Source organism: Sinohyriopsis cumingii, chromosome 8 (genome assembly GCF_028554795.1).
Source record: "Sinohyriopsis cumingii isolate HCF-2022 chromosome 8, ASM2855479v2, whole genome shotgun sequence".
Lineage (NCBI taxonomy): Eukaryota > Metazoa > Mollusca > Bivalvia > Unionida > Unionidae > Sinohyriopsis > Sinohyriopsis cumingii.
The window spans coordinates 115,310,744-115,332,464 of NC_142968.1; the positions used below are offsets into that span (position 1 = coordinate 115,310,744).

The following is a 21,721-nucleotide window of genomic DNA, read 5'->3' on the forward strand; positions in this document are numbered from 1 at the left end:
GAAACATAATCTCTTGTTATTCAATACGAATGTATTGTATATATATATATATATATATATATATATATATATATATATATATATATATATATATATATATACTGGTGTAAGAAAATAAAACAAACTATTTTTATTGTCACTTTTACACAATTGACCTTTCACCCCCTCTCATGGATCTTAGGGACGCGAGTCAAGGATAACACCACTCTGGCAGACTGTTATCACAGGAACAGCATAACTACAAATTTTCGTGAAATTCAACCAGTTAGTTTAGGACGAGGTGTGGTCACGGACATACAGATGGACGGACTGACAGAAAGTATCGCTGTGTTCCCGGCGTTGTTGACGTGAGTGGATAAAATGCTTTTAATCTTGTGTCACCTATGTGTGACTGATTCCTTTACAACTCCATTGATCAAATGGAGCGGCAAAATTCAGTCGATCATACGTTGGCTTGAGCTTAAGATTTTTGTAAACCAATCAAGCAGTACTTGAGTTCGTTACGTAATGGTGTCCATTTTGAAACTCTAGCTCGAAATTATATTGTATCTTTAGTGCAGATTTATCCGATCAAGTGTATTTATATACTATGAGGCAGATAGTTATTGTTTCACAATAGTCCTCACTAAATTTAGTATTTTACATCTTAATATATGCATGTAGGTATATATATATATATATATATATATATATATATATATATATATATATATATATATATATATATATATATATATATGAGAGAGAGAGAGAGAGAGAGAGAGAGACTCTTCCCACTCCCAGTATCGTTTCTCACGTACTAAAAATCTCTTAATATGGTAAATTCTGTAATGTGGGCACTACAAAAAGAACAGGTGTCACACCTGTATGCATCTAAGAAAGTGTTTACTTAGTATTGTTCACGCACACGTCTAGGATGTATGCCATGTGCCTATTTGTTATCGACCTTAAATAGGCATAAACTTTAAATTGGGTTTTCTCCTCTTCTTCTGCTGCTGCTCTATCAGCAAAACTGGTATCTAACATGCTCTCCTGGAAGGGCTGACATCTATAAATATGTTTAACGTCTTTTTTTTTGATGTTTCTGAATAAAGTCAACAAGTCCAACAATTATTAACAGTATAGATACAAATGGCTGAAGAGTCGAATACCAATTTCAGTAATGAGTTTCTTGACTGATTTGTATTCTTCCATATAACTAGCATCACTGCGATTATTTATGCAGTGCATCACTGTTTGTTGTATCACGTGGCTTTCAGGTTACTTTCAATTCCCATTCTCTTTTCTTTCCTATCCTTGTCACCTCCCACCAACCTTGAAATATCACTGCGCAGGGTATGGAGCCTATGTGCATTAATATGTCAATTTCCATCAGCCATTCCAAGGTCAATCATAATGCATTGGTCATTACATCATGCATTGTGGTTAAGTAATTACGTTCAAATACCTGTATGAACCGATTCCAAGAAAGAAATTACTATGTCAGAGGTAACTAACTAACATCATGAAATTAAAACGACAAATATTATAACCTAATTTGTTACAAATTGTACTTTCCCTCGAAAAATCTTTATACTGTGTTTTGTGTGGCATCATTCTCTACATTTCTTTAATCACTACACACTTGGTATGAGAAATAGTTCCTGGTTTGAATTAAAATGATTCCTTTGAAAATAACATTTGGTTTTCCTCTTTACATTGACATTATCGACACTGTAATATGTCGACAGGTAACGATGTAAATTTCAACGTGTGACTGAGGTATTTGTTTTATATTGTTAAAATATTTTCTGCATTGAAAATTGTCTTTTCTTTCTTATCTGGGGAGTTAGTAAATGTTTACATTCTGACCTAACCTGTTTTTGGCCTTAGATTCAAGACCAAAACGATCATACGTTTTGGATTTGATAAGTAATGTATAGAAAACGAATATTTCGGCTGCCATAAACCTTTCTTAATATCTGATTCATGAATACAAGTAATATAAGAAACTTTCAGGCATCCAAGGTATCAACTTTGTAACATAAATACATGCACAGCTGTATAACAGACATACAGAAATTTAAGAAAAACACCAGACAATTCATAAAAAACACCAGACAAAGCATTAAAAACACCAGACAAAGCATTAAATTGCTGCATTTATTCAGTAATCTACATCTATAATGTTTGAACTTGGTAAACAATCTCTGAATTGCAACATTCAATCTTATTATCTGTCGGCATTACATGAGTGTCGATTATATCATTTACTGTGCTCATATTACCGCCTAAATTAATGTAGTACATCCTTGGTCCTTAAGATTGTCAATACACAGTACTATAAAAATTTATGTTTGGTATATTTTGAAATTCAAGCAAAAGGATTTACTTTCATACACTTTGATCTATGTACTAAAGTCGACAACCTAAGAATTACTTTCCTTTTGATATCTGACAAAATGCATATGAGCTCTTGGTGAGAGGAGATCTTATTAAGTGCAGAACACACAACCCTTTATAACAGCACAAGGCTGGAAGAAATGTGTCGGAACACCCGTTTTTTAATGAAATGGAAGCATAAGCGTTTTGTACGCCTTTCTAATACAGAATGTAAAATCAAATATAATTAACATAAAGTTATATTATTCCGCGTAAGACTAAGAAATGGAAGACAAAAACAACATCTAAGGAAAACATAATCTAATATATTCACTTTATATAATTAGTTCCTTTCAAAATAGGTCTCTGTCCAATTAAGAGATGATACCACAAAGGAAAGCAAAACGTTGACCAAGTCAGAAAAGTATTTAGAGTTTAATGTTCGAACCAATAAAATATGCAATAGGTATCAACTGTAACAATTATGTCAATTAGAGAATACGTCATTTAAATCCCAGCAAAAACAGTGTAAAAAATGATATTTAATATGAAATATTTCAGAGGTATACACTATTTATAAGCAAACTAGTGGGTGTTGACAAGCCAGTTTTCCAAAGACTTGGATTTCATATCCAAACGTGAAGATGCCTAAGCCACACCTATAATTACGTTGACTAATCACTGCATATTTAATTTTTTTGTTATTGTTGTCAGATGGAAATTACAACACAACTGTGTTTCATACTACAACCATAGATCAACCCTAAATAAGAATAATTTCAATTTTAGAATGATACATTTTCTAAATATAAATGACAGTTACAAATTTTGAAGACTTCAGGGTTTTGCTATTGTACGTGACGATATTCAATTTCATTTAATTATTATAAATTATATACAAAAAGTAGAAAACCATGCTACCGCTAAAAACAACCGTCGAATCGCTGTAACATAGGTTTGTGTTTTTCCCTCTTCATTCCCCATTAACTAATCATTTCCAATGTTGAGGAGCTTGAATGCATTGTGTACAGTCACACAAATTTACATGTAACTCATTGCAAAGGATGAGTACAATTGATTCATTTTATACGATCATTGAAGTTTGCATGTAAATAAACTATATACATTAAATCTCTAAATATAAAGTACTGAAAACATTCAACGTTACATTACATGTATATCAGTCAGCTATCAGGAATACGAATAGAGTTATTATATGTTAATAATATAACATTTACATCAGGGAACAGTTTATATGTATGATATGAAAAATACTTGGAAAGAAAGAAAGATAAAAATGAAAATACGAAAATGAGAAGCGACAACAATCATAGTAATCCACTAATATTTACTTCCATACACTCTTATAACTCTTGCTTCTAACAAGTATCAAACCTTTTCAGCTGCACAAGATCCATCTAATATATTTTCCATTTGCAGGCTTCATAAGCAACGCATTTTTGTACTTAAAATTTCAGTTTATCAGTTGTCTTATATATATTTATATATATATATATATATATATATATATATATATATATATATATATATATATATATATATATATATATATATATAATTCAATGTAAATGTTGTATATGGATCACTCTGATATTTGATATTTTGTTGGAATCATACCATAGTATCACCCTGGGTGAGATACCGTGATATGTCTTTGGACATGACACTTTACTCCAATTATCTTGGCGCTATATTACCAACTTGTGTTGCTATGCCGTAAAACACCACACCAAACCAAAACCAAACCCTCTGCGAAGTGATCATTACTACGTTTATATAAAAACTGTAATTCATATGTTACAGGATTCGTGGGGGCCCCAAGTGGCCGAGTGGTCTAAAGCGCTCTTCGTTACGGATCACTGCCGTCTTACCGATGTCTGCGGCAGTTCGAGTCTAAGATCCAGCCAATGTGGGTATGTGAGATAGGTTACCAGTAGCTTCTCGTGGGTCGGTGGTACTTTCCGGGGTTTTCCCGGGTTCTTCCTCCACCATTAATACTGGCCGCCATGTATAGCCTATCGTGTGCTGAAAAATGGCGTTAAACACCACAACAACAAAAACAACAGGATTCGTGAAGTCATAATGAAAATGTGTACAATCGAATTTTAAGCTTCAGGAACTAATGATTCCAGCAAAATGTAAATGTTACATTTTTATGAATAAAATATAGTAATTAAAATAAAAATGAATCTCAGGAAATAAATAACAAAACTATAATTTAAACTGTTTACAAATAATGGCAACATGCGCTTGAATAGCATGTCAATATACGAGTAGTTCGTTTCTAAAGTTGTAAACAATTATTTCTAGCTTTCTGCGTAATAGAATGCGATTTTAACCAATCTACTAGTAAAGACTGTTTTCCAAGTCATGGTAATTGTTTAAAAATTATATGGAAATTAAAAGAAACCACAATATAATCTTTATTAAAAAACGTCAAAGGAAACTGCAATGAGTGTCAAACACCTTAAAAGCAGGAAAGTGCCATATGCAGTCTTGCAAAAGACTGGAGACATTAATTAGACTATACTGTTAAAAAAAATACATCCTGGTTTCTACTGAAGCAGTTAAACAAAAATGATAACAAAAGATTATGTACATGTGTTCATCAGAGGATTATGTCAGAAGTACACTATGATGTTTGCCACGACCGCAACAAATTGTGGAAATGAAAAGCAGAAAACAAAATCGAGCTTGGTGCTGGGGTATTACATCGCTTCCCTTCATCCATGCTGATCACCTTGTTAACCGACTTTATTAATGGAGTAGCCAGCACGCTAACCTTTCTAATTTAATAGTAGCATCGTATGCTGTTTCAATAGTGTTTGTGTTTGTCTGTCATCCAAAAGATTACCAGTATGTTACTACACTCTTCCATCGAGTCAGAAAAGGCTATTTCTATTCGCTTGCTCTTTCTCTTTGTCTTGTTTATTTATTTTTTTTTTGTGTCTTAATTTCTGTTTTCTCCTGCGTTGAAGAAGAAGAAGCAGGGGAAGATTGAAGAAATGCAGTTTTTATAATCTAAGGCCCTCTAATTTGTTAATGAATACATTTCAAATCCATATTTTATAAGGGACAAACATGAATAAGTACAATCTTAGCATCTTTGCTCAAATTTTACCAGGATGAATTCCAAAACATATTATAATTATATCAATACATATGAGCAGGATGAACAAATGAAAGCGCGGAAATCAAATGTCTGTACGGATTGGAGATGTACTCTATTCCGTATGCCAAAATCATGCATAATAAACACTACTTTTAGTATTTAAAGAAACGATTAGTAACTGCTTACTAGTATTTTCATCCATCAGATGCCTTGTATGTAACAAAGATTGTCTGGTTTTCAGTGTCAAGCAGGAAATGCTCTTCAAGGACGCTAGTTGATCAATGAAACGACAATGCAGTCATCAGTTTCTTACCTTGTAATCAAAAACTGAGCTTGAGTGTGAAACCGAGCTTCCAAAGCAAGTAAATTAAATTCCGCCTTTCAAATTTAACCTTGGTTGTGATTGGTCAGAACAAAAGCTCAGGATTAAACTCAAGCTCAGGGTTTTATAATCTCCATGGCTGGCTTCTGGTTCAATAAGTTTGCTCCGCATAAAACTTGGTTTAAGGACACTGGCTGGTTAATTAATCAAAACTTCATTCATCAATCTCTTGCTTATGAAGGGCGACAACGGAAACAGCGGCCATTAATATGTAACCATTAGTATTTATAAAGAGGTCAAGTGCTAAAGGTTTTTCTTAAAAAGAAAAGACACACATCTTCTACATCATTTGGCCTATTCAATCGAATGTTCGGTATTATATTACTATATGCCTATTGTCCGTACCCTCATTTTGATGATGTTCCTACCTAAGCTATATAACCAGAACACTATGTCTTCAAAGCACAAGTTGTAGGCAAGACATCGAATACAACAGTATCTAGTAAATACATTAGACTATTCAGGTGCGAGGTACTATGTTTTTGTTAGCGTCGAAATAGGGTCTGTAATTATTGCAAAATGGTGTATAATTTTATTAGACTATTACATATTTTGCCTTTGAAAATGTTTTATGGCGCACTTTGATACATCTTTGCTAGCTCTATATGTTGCGGTAAATGGTAAGTCAATAGGAAATCAAAATGTTGGTGTTAGGTGTAGGTTATCTTCAGAATGGCCGTGTAGATTAACTATTATTCAATTGTGTTAATGAACTGCCTCAACCTTTTTTGGTTAATAGTGCAAAGATAACTGCAAGAAATAAAACGGCAATCACTGAAATATAAGTGCGAGTCTTATACCAGGGAGTAACAGTATCACCACGTCTGTGCTCCTCAGTATCTGACGGACGTTGCATGTCATGGCTTGACGGACTTTGTTGCGTTTCTTTGTACGTTTCGTCATCGTGCAGGACAGAAAGACTGCGATCAAATACCTATTATGGAAATTAAAGTCTATATGTATACGCATGCATACATGAATGATGGATGGATGGTTGAATAGAGGAACAAAAGGTTATGTAGCTCGAGAGGCACATGAAAGGTTGATTAATAATTCGATCTGTATGTTTAGAAGATGGACTGACAAACAAATAGGTGAATGGGTGAAGACGCACAAGGAAATGTCCAATAATAATTATACATGCATTTTATTTTGATAAATAGTCATTAGAGATTGAAACATTTAGAAGCTCGTTCTAATTTATTTTCTTAAGTTTGAAATCTGAAGAAAATGTCAAAGAAAAGAACCGTGTCTTTTCTATTTCTAGAGTCACTATACATTTGTAAAATTTTATGTCAGCATTGGGGTCAACTCGGCTGAGTTACGATTCAAACGCGTTTCCCGAAACAACATGATGAAGATACGAGTTGGTGATAAGTGAATAAATACATGCAGTTATATATGACTTAAACACAAACAAGAATAAGTAGAAATATTGCATGTAATTAGATATGATTCAAGAAAGGAACGGGAAGAATATCACATAACTCATTCAAATCTTTACCGTATGCATAACAGGTTCTTGAAGACAAAAAAGCCACAACAAACAAAGAACAGCAACAAAATCACACCAAACAATAACAACAATAACCACAAACCCCCAGTAACAACTTACTGTACAACTGTAACATTGAGAGAGCTAATTACAAAAAATAAATAATGGATCGTAAAGCGAAAGTGAGGAAAGCAGAGGAGAAAGGAATTTGGATCACCTGAACGAGAAACTCAAGAACTGGTACATCAAGTTCCGGTATAACATCTTCTGTGCGATAAGTACCGTCAATGTCGTCACAGTAGTTTGAACAGAGAAGCAGACGGTGCCTTGAAATTCCCAGGCTTTGCATAAATTGCTTTTCTATACTTTTCAACTCTCCATCTGCTTTCCTTTCAAGCGGGCCGGCGTGCGTCAGAACGCCAAATATCGGAACGGCTGAAATTAATACCACAAATAAGTCATAAACTTTCTGCTACGCATCTGGTTATGAAATAATAATAATAATAATAATAATAATAATAATAATAATAATAATTGTCATTATTATTATTATTATTATTATTATTGACGGTTGGTAATTTGAAATTCATTGCTAGGGTCTCTTTCTAGATTTGCAAAACAATCTTAAGAAGAAAAAATAGAAATAAGAAGTCAATGTTATCGTGCTTCTGATATTATCATAACACGAGCACTGGTTCCTAGATATTATCTGTAGCTTAGGGTGGTGACAAGATCGGAGTAACATAAAGTAAAGTGCTCACAGGTGGGAATTTCAGCTTTTACTCGCAAGCTTTGAGGCTGAGGCTTGCATAATTTCATGCACATGGGAAACTATTGAATGTTCAAACTCGTCCAAAGGTAATTAAGATCTCCAGAGGTATTATTGCTGTGGTAATATTCCTTTATGATATGCTGATGATAAAAATATGTTCTGAACATGCTATATCGCAATGAAACATGTTATATCACAACGAAACATGTTATATCACAATGGAACATGCTATATCACAATGAAACATGTTATATCACAAGGAAACATGTTATATCACAAAAAAATGCTAAATCACAATGGAAAATATTGTTTGCAAGAAATATAAACCTATCTAAGATATTGAAAGATATCAGTATTTCTAATCATATATACAAGTCTACTGCCATTAAATTTGCATTAAAATCTTTCTCGAAGAAGTATCAGAAGTGTGTTTATGGGTTCGTGTTTGTTGGTATATGTATAGAAGAATAAACCTGCTTCTTTTGTATCTATCTCGACCGCTCCCTATTGGCTGGGCAGCATTAACGACGGACTTAATAAGATTTTCAGGAAGGTTCTGTCTAGCTGAAGCAACAAATATAATCCTGCTGATTTTGTACACATTTTCATCCTTCACGTTTTGGCTGTACTTTCCTTTAAGACCTTCAATACCGTGTTCTGAATAATAATCTATCGCTTCCTTTAAACCATCTCCATGGCCTAGTTTCCCAAAGAAAAAGATCCTAAGTAACTCGTCTGCAGGAACGCTTCCATCCTCCGGTATACCCGGGATGTCAATGAGATTTGGTAAAGATACACCAGCATACGTAGCATTCTTTTCTTGACAGCATCTGGAAAATCTGACATGGAACGAAACGTTTTTTTTAAAAAAATTGACCTTCCAGCTTTAAAAATGAAACCAACACACAATTATTAATAACGAAGCAAAATATGCCTTTTTCCTAAACCAGCTGTCTTTTTTTTAGACAACAAATGGTCAAGCCTCAGTAGACTCGGACGAAGATAGAAGCAACACTTTCAACACGGTTGATATATATATATATATATATATATATATATATATATATATATATATATATATATATATATATATATATATATATTCCAACCGTACTGTTCACGATTTAGCAATATCTAATTCCGTTTTCCACAAGTTCCACCTCATGCTTATTGTACCAGGGATCTATATTATGGAAGGAGGATTACCGCTATAATTCTATACATGCAGTTTCTATTAGTATATAATGTACATTCTAGCCTGCATTATTCTATTTTGCATTTTCCATGTGCGTAAGACGTGCATTCAGGATTGCATTATTTACATCTGCCAATAATTCTTTCTAAATTGGATATGCTTGAAACTGAAATACTGCAATTATATATCATCAAATTCCACGTGCATATTTTCAGTATTACGTATGTCAACATTCTAGATTTTCAATATTTCAATATTACGTATGGCAACATTCTAGACTGAATTTGTCCATCTCTAAGTTTCCTCGCTGTATTCTGATATTTAATTTGATTACATGTTAATCACCATATTGCTAAAAATACATAACATCTTAGAAATTACAATGTAGTGCAGTGAAAGTTACAACTTAGATGATAATATAATAAAAGCTCGAATATTGTAATCTATGCCATCTGTTGTCATAATGGTGGGTAACTGGAATATTGTAATCTACGCCATCTGTTGCCATAATGGGCGATTATTGTTATAACAAGTCAATAATTACTCTAGAATTTAACTTTTTGAAATTAAATGTCTTGCTAACCTAAAAACGTTTATACATTATGTACAATTAACAAATTGCTGAGTAAGAAGTAAGATTTATTTTGTGTTCAAATTTTTATAGCTGTGAAAAAAGACTGAAAACTATATGAACTTTGCTAGGTGTTCATTTATTTCAAAAATCGATTAAACATTTTGGTTTCATAAATATTTCAGAAATGCTTTTATTCTGAGAAAAAGAAGAAAAAAATCTATCACGTGATGCTCTTTTGTGAATGTATTCACATAATCAGCCCCACAGGAATTCGACGACTCATTTGGTTTGAAATGTATGATTTGGAGTATGTAGAGGTACATAAAATTAAATGGTTGTTTTCCAAGGCTAGCACACATTTATATAAATAAATTCGTATGTTTCTGACCAAACAATGCGTTATATGCATTGTGTCAGAATCGTTTTTATGCTGACCATTTATTTCAGCAAAGGCATATCTTGCTAATCAGTCTCCCATTTCATGCACGTGAATATAAAAAAGCAACCAGTACGTACATATGTGTGTGTGTGTGTGTGTGTGAGAGAGAGAGAGAGAGAGAGAGTTGTTAAAAGCCAGATAGCTTTATCACATGGCGGATAGGGAAGAGCACTGAACTTTTAAACTGGAGATTATGCTGAACTACTGATGAACGGTTAAGGTGAAGAGTGCTTTATTCTGAATTCTTCACCTGTAAAACGTGCATTCATTTAAAAAGAAAAAATATCCTGAAAGAAGGAAGCATTTATATTGTCTTATTATTCAACAAATATTTCATTGCTGTCATAACATGGTCAATCGGATCTGTAGTTCAGTCCTCCATGATTAAAATGAACATTGATTTGCGTCACTAATTTTAATCTGTTATCATGGCGTCCTCTGTTGTCGTAACGGGACATTAAACTATTGTTTCTTGCGTCAAGCTAACAGCCAACTTGCAACTTTCATAACCTACATTGTAACTTTCAGGAGGTGAACGTTTTGCCTATAATATTTGAGAGTGTTTACAAAATGAAAGTTGTCAATTACAAAGTGAAAAATTATAACTGGAAATACACCATTAAGAATGTTAACGCATACAATATTAAAAAAGGCATAACTGGTCACTCAAACGGAACCTGAAGACCGGAAATCATATCTAACATACTCAGAAATAAATATTGGCAGATATAAAGATGCAATCTAGAATGTGCATCCTTTACACATTGAAAATGCGAACTAGAATGATACAAAGCAAAATATGCAGCATATAACTAATAGGAGGAATAAGGCATAATATAATTTATTGCATGTAATTATAGAAAATACATCAAGAGAATTATGGCTGTGATCCCTCTCCATACATTTTGGCCTAGCTTTGGTTTGCTTGCTGTGTTCATTAGGCATGCCTTAGAAAAGGGATACTCAATAATCATGGTATCTAAGCGCATATCTCCTTCTTTGGAAATAAAACAGAATCATTTGTTGTTATTTCATTATGCAAGTCTTAGTCTGACGTCTATATGGAGAGATTTCTATTGCATACGTAATCAATACGATGTCTTGAGACGAGTTACCCGTTGTGATGTGCCGACATATTTATAGTCACGCGATGTCATATACATACTTAGGCATTTATATCGTCGACGGTACAGTGAGACGCTATAGATAAGCTAGTTTGTCCTCGTGTATGCTTATTTTACTAACCCTCAACGACCACTATAAATATATACCAGTCTGTTTTTTCTCCGTTAGCAATGTCAGTATGTACAGCATGACAAAGTCGCCGTATTTTCTGACTCGTTTTCTCTTTAATGGGGTAAAGTAAATCACGGTACTCAAAAAGAAATGGAAAGGGTACAAACTGAGAGAGCTGTATTGTACCTTTGGACATAGGTAGTCACACCTCTTTTTCCACCATAGTCACCGATGCCTGCATATTCACGCCAGCGTTTTCCACTGAAGGCTGCAGCAATCGTGTTGATAAAGGAAGATTTTCCAGCACCATATGTGCCGATAACACATACATTGAGCGGACGCTCAGTTCCACACACCTGTATTATTTCTTTAATGTAAGACCTCTTCCTGTATTTCAAATAAAATATACTTGCACCCAAATGGTTAGGTTGATAAATCAGCCACTTATCTGTATGGATACTGAATGAAGTTTTACGGGCTGATCTCACCTATTCTTTAAAATGTGCAAATATTTGCAAACACTCACGTCTACACACATGGGTTTTTATGCATTTACCATTATTTCTCGTTACAGTCGAGTTACCATCGGCTGAAATGGTTCTTTTGCGATATGTTTATACGCTTTCGGCATCAAATCCTCTGTTTCACGACTTGTAAGTCTTTGTGGAATAGCACAACCGTGTGTCCTGTGACAATTTTGAATTTCGCGCTAGACATGGCTGTTACCAAATACCGGTAACTGTCTAAATTGTACGCAGGTGTGTTCGGGAAAGATCTGCATGCAGCAAAATTGCACATTGTAATGAACAAGTGACATGATACCCCCAAACCGTCCATCAGTACCAACACAGATTTTTGGGTTGATTTATCTATCATTTGGTAACATACATCTGCCATGACAATAATTTTGGCTGAATACATCAAATCGAATTAACCAAGAGAAATAGTACGTAATACACATTTATTGCGACAGATTAACGCAAGTATCGCGACTAGTCAAAATACATTTAATTAATGCTACAAGTCAATATATTTAATAAAACGTATACACCTTGACAAAGTTACACATCAAACCTTTATTTTCTTTTAGTGTTTTTCCTATTCAAATTCAAAGGCTTGGCGGTTCGACTTATATTTATGTACTTAAAAAGGCTATGCTAAGCGTTATTCGTTGCTAAGGCTGCCGATATTTGTATTTTTATTCGCAAGCGTCTTGACTTGTTCATGTTATCAAGTATGCAACTATAGAATGGCTGATAGATACAAAACACAATGCCATATTTGTAGTTTGTATAGCAGTACACGAAATGATTGTTAATTTAATGATTCTTCTTTTAAATTATTATGTTTTGCCATATGATGAGACTCTCATCTACATTAAATGAAAAATTAATCCTTTTTGGATTCTTGTACTTAGAAGTTATAGTATGCACACGTACCACACACATATGCATGCATATGAAAGAAACAAATACAACCTGTAGCCCTGCTAAATTGCGTGCTATTTATTTTCAAAAATTTGAAGATTCGGCACCTTGGGGAAATTGGGTAGAAGAGAAGAATTACATTTTCAAAAATAGATGCATGTACAGTGATATAAGGTATTTACCTGAGTGAATATATATTACATACTGGCGCATGTACAGTGATGCAAGATATTTACCTGAGTGAATATATATATATATATATATATATAATATATATATATATATATATATATATATATATATATATATATATATATACATATATTAGAGCATGCATAATGTTTCAAACCATTCCATGCAAGAGTAAACATTGGGTGGTTGTGAAAACAGGATATAACGATAATGAAAATATATAGCCACCGTCGCAGAAGTTCTTCCCTCTCCTTTTTATAACCTGGCATTGGTAGCAGGTCTTCAACCCTAAAAGAAGAAAGTAAAATCCATTAAACCACCAACCAATCAATCACACCCACCTATCTAGTTATCTCCTACCCCCATCGTCTCTCTCTCTCTCTCTCTCTCTCTCTCTCTCTCTCTCTCTCTCTGTTGTGTGCTTGTGTGTAATTAGATTTATACTTTGATGAAAGAGTAAATGCATTGAATTTTCCTTTTGTGTCAAGTGAAGAGAGATCATGAAAACCGAACATTGATACACTTTGACATTTACCTCTTAGATAAGGCTGTGTAAATAAGAAAAATTGATTAAATTGATCATGGTGACGACCTAGAATTTACTAATCTAACTGTGGTACATGACACACTGTACTGAAGAATAACAGTGATGTTGGTCTATGACCGTAAACACTGGATTGGATTACAAAAAAATATGGAATATGGCGGCTTGTAGAATGCCAATATGTAACATGGCCTCTTGTAGTATGCCAGTATATAACATCTCCGCTTGTCGTATGCAAGTATGCAACATGACCGCTTGTAGTATGCCAGTATATAACATCTCCGCTTGTAGTATGCAAGTATGCAACATGACCGCTTGTAGTATGCAATAATTAGGCGAGCTTAATAACACTATAAAGATGACCGTGGAAGTACTGACCAGACACTTTTTTAAATTGGCACTGACAATGAATAGCTGAATGTGGTACCCAACACGTGATTTGATTTGAGAGTGATGCATCAGCTTAGCTGCGTTTATGTCTCTTTGTGAATCTACTGAATAGTTCGAGACCAGTAACTAAACACTGATCTTGACCTTTGACCCTTCACGCGAAAAAAAAAATTGACTTGAGGGTTATTAACAAGATGTTTTATAGTAAGGATACATAATTGCACCAGATTCTTTGGCACTAAAGTAATAGGTCGGGCAGGGGAAGATAACTCACTTTGAACATGTGGAACACGACACACCCTTTGGTTAAGATAGATCGAACTTCAGTCATTTGTCCACTTTAAATATCTGACACTGACATGGAAGCTATATTATTGGTCTACTGCATAGCAACTCAGATAGGTAATGTAGTAACCAGACAACCGAAGTTAACAGTGCCTTACCCAATGACAATACGGTAAGCGATCTAGGATGAGCCAATGGTAGGATTCTAACCCAAGCCCTATCAGCTGTTTTTTTTTTTATATACATGATGATTTCTGAGTCATGGCAGCTGCTGCCCAAAAGTTTGTGATGATATTTAAGTATGCTGGTTTATTAGCGCATACGCGAATTAAGACTGACACTCGTGTGGACGCGGAAATATATGTAGATAGATAGATATAGACAGATATATAGATATATAGATAAATAGATAGATATAATGAGTGACAGTGAACGATAGTAATAGGCATATACCCTGTTATAATATATTGCCATTTAAATAGATTAATAATTAGATCACAGATTGATGGAAGGATGGATATGAGTCAGTGAAAGCATATGTGGTTTTATGAATATATAGGCACTTAATTGCATGGAGAGACTGAAATGCATAGATATTTGCACAGTATGGTATTCAGGAAACACATACACATTTATATGTACAAAATATGTCGTAACATAAAGAAGGATAAAATAAAGTATCATGTGTGTGTGTGTGTGTGTGTGTGTGTGTGTGTGAGAGAGAGAGAGAGAGAGAGAGATTGTCATCAGTGACGGTGCAACAGTTTGAGGCTCCAGGGGGAGATTCTCTTTAGTGGCACCCCAACATTGCTATGGAGAATGGTTCGGATTATATCAGACAGCTCCGGTGGCCTAGTAGTTAGAGCGTCGGATGCGGGAGGTCGCTGGTTGGAATCGCGGCCGAGTCACACCAAAGACATAAAAATGGTACCAATGGCGCTCAACATTAAGAGGTTAGTTATAGGAGTCGGCCTGGTGTCAGGACAATGTGATTGGGTGAGACATCATGCTACGTGCCTGCGCATGATGTCCCAGTGCTAGACATATTTGTAAAACTGATACACTGCAGACCTCGTAGCGATATGACTGAATAATTGTTGAAGCTACGTTAAAAATTCAAAACACACACACATTTATGATGTCAGCTGTCAACCTCCTTCCCACTCATAAAAGTGTTATAAACTGCCATTCCCCTGTTACACTAAAGTGAGGGGGAAATACCATAAAAATTCCAGCTGCCAAAAATATTCCCTCTTCTCCTGGTGCCCAGGGTAATTGACCCACTTCTCACCCCTTGCGCTACCACTGCTTTTGATAATATTGCATAAGAAATATTAATTGCCATTGTATTTCTGCGATTAAAGCCATTTTTCAGCACATGGCGGCCAGCATAACTGTTAGAGGAAGAACTCTGGAAATCCCCGGTAAGAACCACCGACCCACAGGAAACTGCTGGAAAGCTTTCTCACATACCCTCTTTGGCCAAGCCCGACAATCGAACCTAAGCGGACAGAGATGGCATTGATCGGTTAAGGAGAACGCATCAGAACCATTGGCGCCAGCCCATACGGGCAAGGGGTGGGGGAAGTCCCCCCAACCCCTGGTCTTTACCTATAAAGATGTTTTGGCTTATATTAGTAATACTTAATAGCTGACCACTACATGTATGTCCCCATCCCGATATATATATATATATATATATATATATATATATATATATATATATATATATATATATATATATATGCTTCAATTTGACTTTATCGGGGAACGCTCTGGTGGACTAAGTGGTTAGAGCTTCCACCATGGATGCTGGAGGCTGTGGGTACGAGCCCCAGCCGAGTGATACCAAAGAGTTGTAAAATGGTACTAGTAGCATGATGCCCCAGTGCTATATATCACTATAAGCTGGCACAATGCAGTCATCGCAGTGATATGACTGAAAAACTGTCAAAGCTACGTTAAAAATACAGTTCACAAACACACACACACACACACACATTACCTTATACAGTGTGCCCTAGAGTGTATAAAACACTGTACGACGATGATTCATTAACGGATGCTGAAAATGTACTTACCTGTCGTCACTCATTGCTGTTCCCGAATCAAGTACAGTACTGAAAATAAAGAGGTCGACTTTGTGTTTGAGAGGACGTGTTCTTTCGTTTTCGTTACTCGGAAAGATAGTGCCTCGTTATGGACATAATCAGAGGGATATACCTTTTCAAGAACGACACTCTTTACAAGTTTTAATTGGATATTTAACACTATAATCAAGCAAATCGAATGATAAGTATCACAAATTACAATCTTATTTTGTTTTTTTAAATATATTTTAAAAAAAATTATTTATCGTAGCTAATGTGCAAGTACTACTTTTGCTTAAGATAAAGAAAACAAACCTTCCCAGTTCAGGACTTCAAGAGTTATGTCCCTTCCACTTGACGTGTTATTGGTTTTAAAATTTAACAATACAAACCAGAAAGAAACAGGGTACAAATAAGATAAAGATGAAGTTTCGCTTCAATAGAGCAATTTTATCAACAATTAAACTGGAATTGTAATCACCTTTTTGATTTAAATCATTTTTAACACTATTTTGATTCCTATATCTGACTTAAAAATCATTGGCAAATCCAGCAAATTAAATCAAGAAAAATTGAGATTGAAACGATCTTTTTATTTTACTAAGGATAAGAATGCAATTTACTCTGAACCCGAATCAACGCCCACTCATAAACAAAATAAACAAAATTCTAAGCACGCTTCATAGAAGAGGTGTCGCTCCGGTGTTCTTGCCTCGGAACTAGCAAGAGTTATTGACATTCAGTTCAGGCCTTTTTCTCTAAGCTATTAAATTTACACAAAACTTATATGGAGATACAGAATATTTATGTTGTTCCACTTTATGAGGATCGCCCTCAAAATTTAGAATTTATGAGGACCACTCTCAGAATTTGTACTTTATGAGGACCACTCAGAATTTAAATTTTATCATCTTCCAACGAGCGGAAAGTAAGAAAAGGAACGTGGTCTGTATTTTGATTAATTTATGAGTACCACCCTCAGAATTTAGAATTTATCAGGAACACTATCAGAATTTGAACTTTATAAAGAACACTCTCAGAATTTAGACTTTATGAGGCCCATCCTCAGAATTTAGATTTTATCATCTTCCAACGAGCAGGAAAGGAAGGAAAAATGGGATCTGTATTTTGATTAATTTTGTTGAAACTGTGACGAGAACCCACACATGAATTGTAAACAAACTTGTGAAAACATAAATTCGTGCTTATTTTGCCCCTGGTCATAACTTATCCGCCTATGCAATCTTGATTGCTTTTGAGAGAGGGAGCGAAATCTGGCATGTGGCTGCCCACTTGGTTGTCGTTATTATATTTGGGCCTAAAATATCAGTTGCAGTGTTTTTTTCTTCATCATGCTCTGACTAGATGATGTATCCTCATGATTTCCCTGGTTGTGGTAATAAGGAAACGTCATATATGTAAATGTCCTTTATTTTAATGTTACATTTTTACTTGATTTCCTCAAGTTATCCTTTACGAATACCTTGCTGTAGAGAAGATGGTTACCACCATTTTGTGTGATTGCACTGTTTAATAGCACGAACAAGCTAATCACTATTAGGAAGCGTCAGTTTTACAATAAGGAATGATAACTAGTTGGGACCACAGTTTTTCGTGCCATTCTTTCGTAGAATATATATATATATATATATATATATATATATATATATATATATATATATATATATATATATATATATATATATATATATATATATATATATATATATGTGTGTGTGTGTGTGTGTGTGTGTGTGTGTGTGTGTTGTTGCGAGCTTTAGACTTTATTTGCAAATGTATAAAACGACATGAAATATAACAAACAAAATGTAGATAGCATTACATCGTATATGACTGTTTCGCTTTTATTTTATGATCCTTCTCTTTTTATGTGCACTATCTTTATTGCTATATTATGCAATTTATATTTAATTCAGCATGTACGGACATTTGATATTTTTATGTTTTCTTATAAAAATCATGGTTATAAACTAATAAAGCTTTCATACAAATCCTGTTTCTTCACTAGCATACATATGTTTCTAGGCAATATTTCTTATTTGACATGCAAAGGAGACAAACATAACATATTGTACAAAAAACGTTTGTTTATTTATAGGTTATTGCATTTGTATTGGAAAATATGAACGAGTTTTCTTGGATATTGCTCGACCTGTAGGAGTGAAGTATCCGTCCGATAAAACGAGCTCATATTTTCCCATACAAATGCAGTAACTTTTTGTTATATTCTCATTTTCGTATTCTGTCTAAGACTTAATTATTAAAAAAAAAACACTTCAAGAAAAAAGTAATTGAATTTATTCTGTATTCCAAAATAAATACGCAACCGTATTTTCATCAATACACAATAACAATATTAATGCACACATAGCACAGCCCAACGACCTTTAAACTTAGTCGCGCACTCGACATCACCTTGAAAAAGAATTGTTTTGGTCTACTTAAAATTGAAATTTAAAGAATGCACATTGCAACAACTTTTCTAGTAGTTCTGGAATGATTGGATTTTGTTTGTGGTTTGTTGGTGGGGGGGGGGGGGGGTCCTACTCAATTGCGCTGATTATGGACTGGATCTTGCTGTGTCGATTCCACATGAGGTACATGTGACTTGAGTAGAGAGGGACGCATATTGACTCAGTTGCATGTGTGTTTCCGTTCTGTCATTGAATGTTTGGAATCATAGTGTGAGAAAAATATGAACACTTTCGATTGTAACAATCAAAAAGACGATATGGAATAACATGTTCATTTCATTTTGATTGTAGAAAGGAGAATGTTATTGCAGTTGGAATGTAGTCGAAATTACATTACAATTTCGAAATGTGTAATCAAACTGTAAAATCCGTGACATTGTTAATCTAATTTGGATTAGCAGAACTAAGAAAGTATATTTTGAGGAAATTCAAGTTGCAAATATGGAAGTATATTTTTTGCAATTCTTATTACCAACTAAAAAGACATGTTTATGCCTGGTCACCTGCATGCTCTTTGTAGCCACCCCAGCTATGTTACGAAAAAGAGAGTATAATAAAACGGTTAACGCATTTGTATGGGAAAATATGAATTCGATTTCTCGGATGGATACTTAACTCCCACATATGTCTATCGCTAGTCTAAATACAAAACATTGCATCGAAAAAGTTAAAGCGGAAAATTACAAAGAAGCTGGTGTGTGACAATCCATTCAGGCAGCTGAAATAAGAATTCTCCGTCGTCTTTGCTTATTGGCCATGATGTCCTTAGCTTTCTACCTAAACCTTCAGTTGCATTTTTTTCCTCTCTAATTCAGTACCTTCACTTATAAATTGGTACGTCTCTGATAGATATGCGAATGCCCTTGCACTTAGTATGCTTTTCTATGCTATTTTTATATACCCCAGAGAGCACTGGCCATAGTCTGAACCATTCCATTAACGAAGAGTTACGAACATTTCTCCTAAATAACTGTTTAAATGATCAGAATGGTATTTTCAATACTGTGTCTGTCATGTTTGTTGTAGACATTGCGAATATCACGTTCATTCATTTCCTTGTTTGAACGATTCACTTTTGACTCAGTAAACTCGTCCACAGTGTTCACTTTATTATCTCTATTTTCAAATAGACGAAACAGCTGCTTTATGTCTTACACAAACAAATCTAATCAACTAAACCTTAAATTTGGGGAGGTTGCGGAGGATCGCAAGGATTTTTTGAGGGTGGCTAAACTTATCAAAATATGGAATCGGAGTTGTAAGACACAGAAAAGATAAAAAAGAAGAACCAGAGTTTATACTGACCGGCGAATTTGGAAATGTCGTCATTGCTGCCTACGTATCAGCCTATGCACGCTTAAAATTGCACGAAGCCTTACACCTGTTAGGAGATCGAGTCTTGTACTGTGATACGAATGGTTGCATCTAAATTCATCGCCCTAATCATCCTCATCCAACCATCAAAGGAGACCGTTTAGGGATATGGACGGATGAGCACCCCGAAAGCCAAAGTTTTGCTAGCGGCGGTCCTAAATGTTACACCTACGAATACCCAGAGAAACGAGGAGAATTACACACCGACAGCAAAGTCAAAAGAATGTCGCTCAACCATCGAACGAGTTAACTGGGCAACTTTGGTATAATGAAAGAAGCTTTGCAGTCTGGATAGGATCAACACTTTAGTGTTGCTGTTTTGTTGGTTTCACTGTGGGAAATCAGAAGACTAGTGACAAAGACAATTCCGAAACAAATATGATTTTAAATTTCATAATCGATTTCAATTCTTCTGAAATATTTCTTAAATTCGTATGCGGGATGAGCCCCTCCCCCAAGTTTTTGTTACGACTCTGTGTTCATACACTAAGAAACAGAATGAAGCAAAAACCAACAAAGTATGTAACACTTAATAAAAAATTTCATTATCAAGGTTATGACAAAATTTAGCATGAACGTATAGTATTATGAATTAATAATCCTTAAAGGTTCTACTCAAGTCGAAAACACTCGAATGTTCCTAGTGAATTTCAGGTCCTCGAATGGGCTGGTCCTTAAAGGTTCTACGCAAGTCGTAAACACTAGAATGTTCCGAATGAATTCCAGGTACTCAAATGGGTTGGTCCTTAAAGGTTCTACTCAAGTCGAAAACACTCGAATGTTTCGAATGAATTCCAGCACTCGAATGGGCTGGTCCTTAAAGGTTCTACTCAAGCCGAAAACACTCGAATGTTCCGAGTGAATTCACCGCACTCGAATGGGCTGGTCCTTAAAGGTTTTACTCAAGTCGAAAACACTCGAATGTTCCGAGTGAATTCAAGGTACTCGAATGGGCTGGTCCTTAAAGGTTCTACTCAAGTCGAAAACACTCGAATGTTCCGAGTGAATTCAAGGTACTCGAATGGGCTGATCTGTCAACAGTTCTGATGCATCAGAATAGCTTTGTCGAGAACGCCTTTGAATTAATTCACAATAATTCCAGAATAATGTTCTAGTCCAATGAGTATTTTGTAATTCTAATGAATAATCCCAACAAATATCTCCTCTCAAAGTAATCGATGAATACATTCGATATGGTAGTGATGAGATGCCTCTCAAAGTAATCGATGAATACATTCTATATGGTAGTGATATGATGTCGAGCAGTGAAATAATATGTCAGGAATTTTCATTTCGTTCAGAGTAAGTTCGGAATGCTTGTTGACAATCATTTTCTT

At 34.7% G+C, this 21,721-nt stretch overlaps 1 protein-coding gene across 3 annotated transcripts; it reads right to left on the minus strand.

Moving 5' to 3' along the window:
• Positions 1–2,123: 2,123 nt before the first annotated feature.
• LOC149794437 (uncharacterized) lies at positions 2,124–16,594 on the minus strand. 3 transcript variants are annotated; one of them, XM_089968680.1, is made up of 6 exons: positions 16,507–16,594; positions 13,435–13,494; positions 11,774–11,974; positions 8,621–8,982; positions 7,589–7,806; positions 2,124–6,810 (listed from the first exon to the last, which is right to left on the minus strand). In XM_089968680.1, the coding sequence occupies exons 1-6, from the start codon at positions 16,518–16,520 to the stop codon at positions 6,595–6,597; spliced, it is 1,071 nt and encodes a 356-aa protein (XP_089824806.1). In that variant the 5' UTR covers positions 16,521–16,594; the 3' UTR covers positions 2,124–6,594. The 3 variants fall into 3 exon arrangements, with proteins under 3 accessions (XP_089824806.1, XP_089824807.1, XP_089824808.1); XM_089968681.1 differs by lacking the exon at positions 11,774–11,974; XM_089968682.1 differs by lacking the exon at positions 2,124–6,810 and having other exon boundaries at positions 7,615–7,806; positions 8,617–8,982.
• Positions 16,595–21,721: the final 5,127 nt, after the last annotated feature.

Excerpts from the sequence above, each read along its gene's own strand:
- LOC149794437 (XM_089968680.1), bottom strand. Across the intron at positions 8,983-11,773 it reads GTGACTACCTATGTCCAAAG|ATTTTCCAGATGCTGTCAAG; the intron begins GTACAATACAGC and ends GTTCCATGTCAG. Across the intron at positions 6,811-7,588 it reads TTCTTGAGTTTCTCGTTCAG|GTATTTGATCGCAGTCTTTC; the intron begins GTGATCCAAATT and ends TTTCCATAATAG.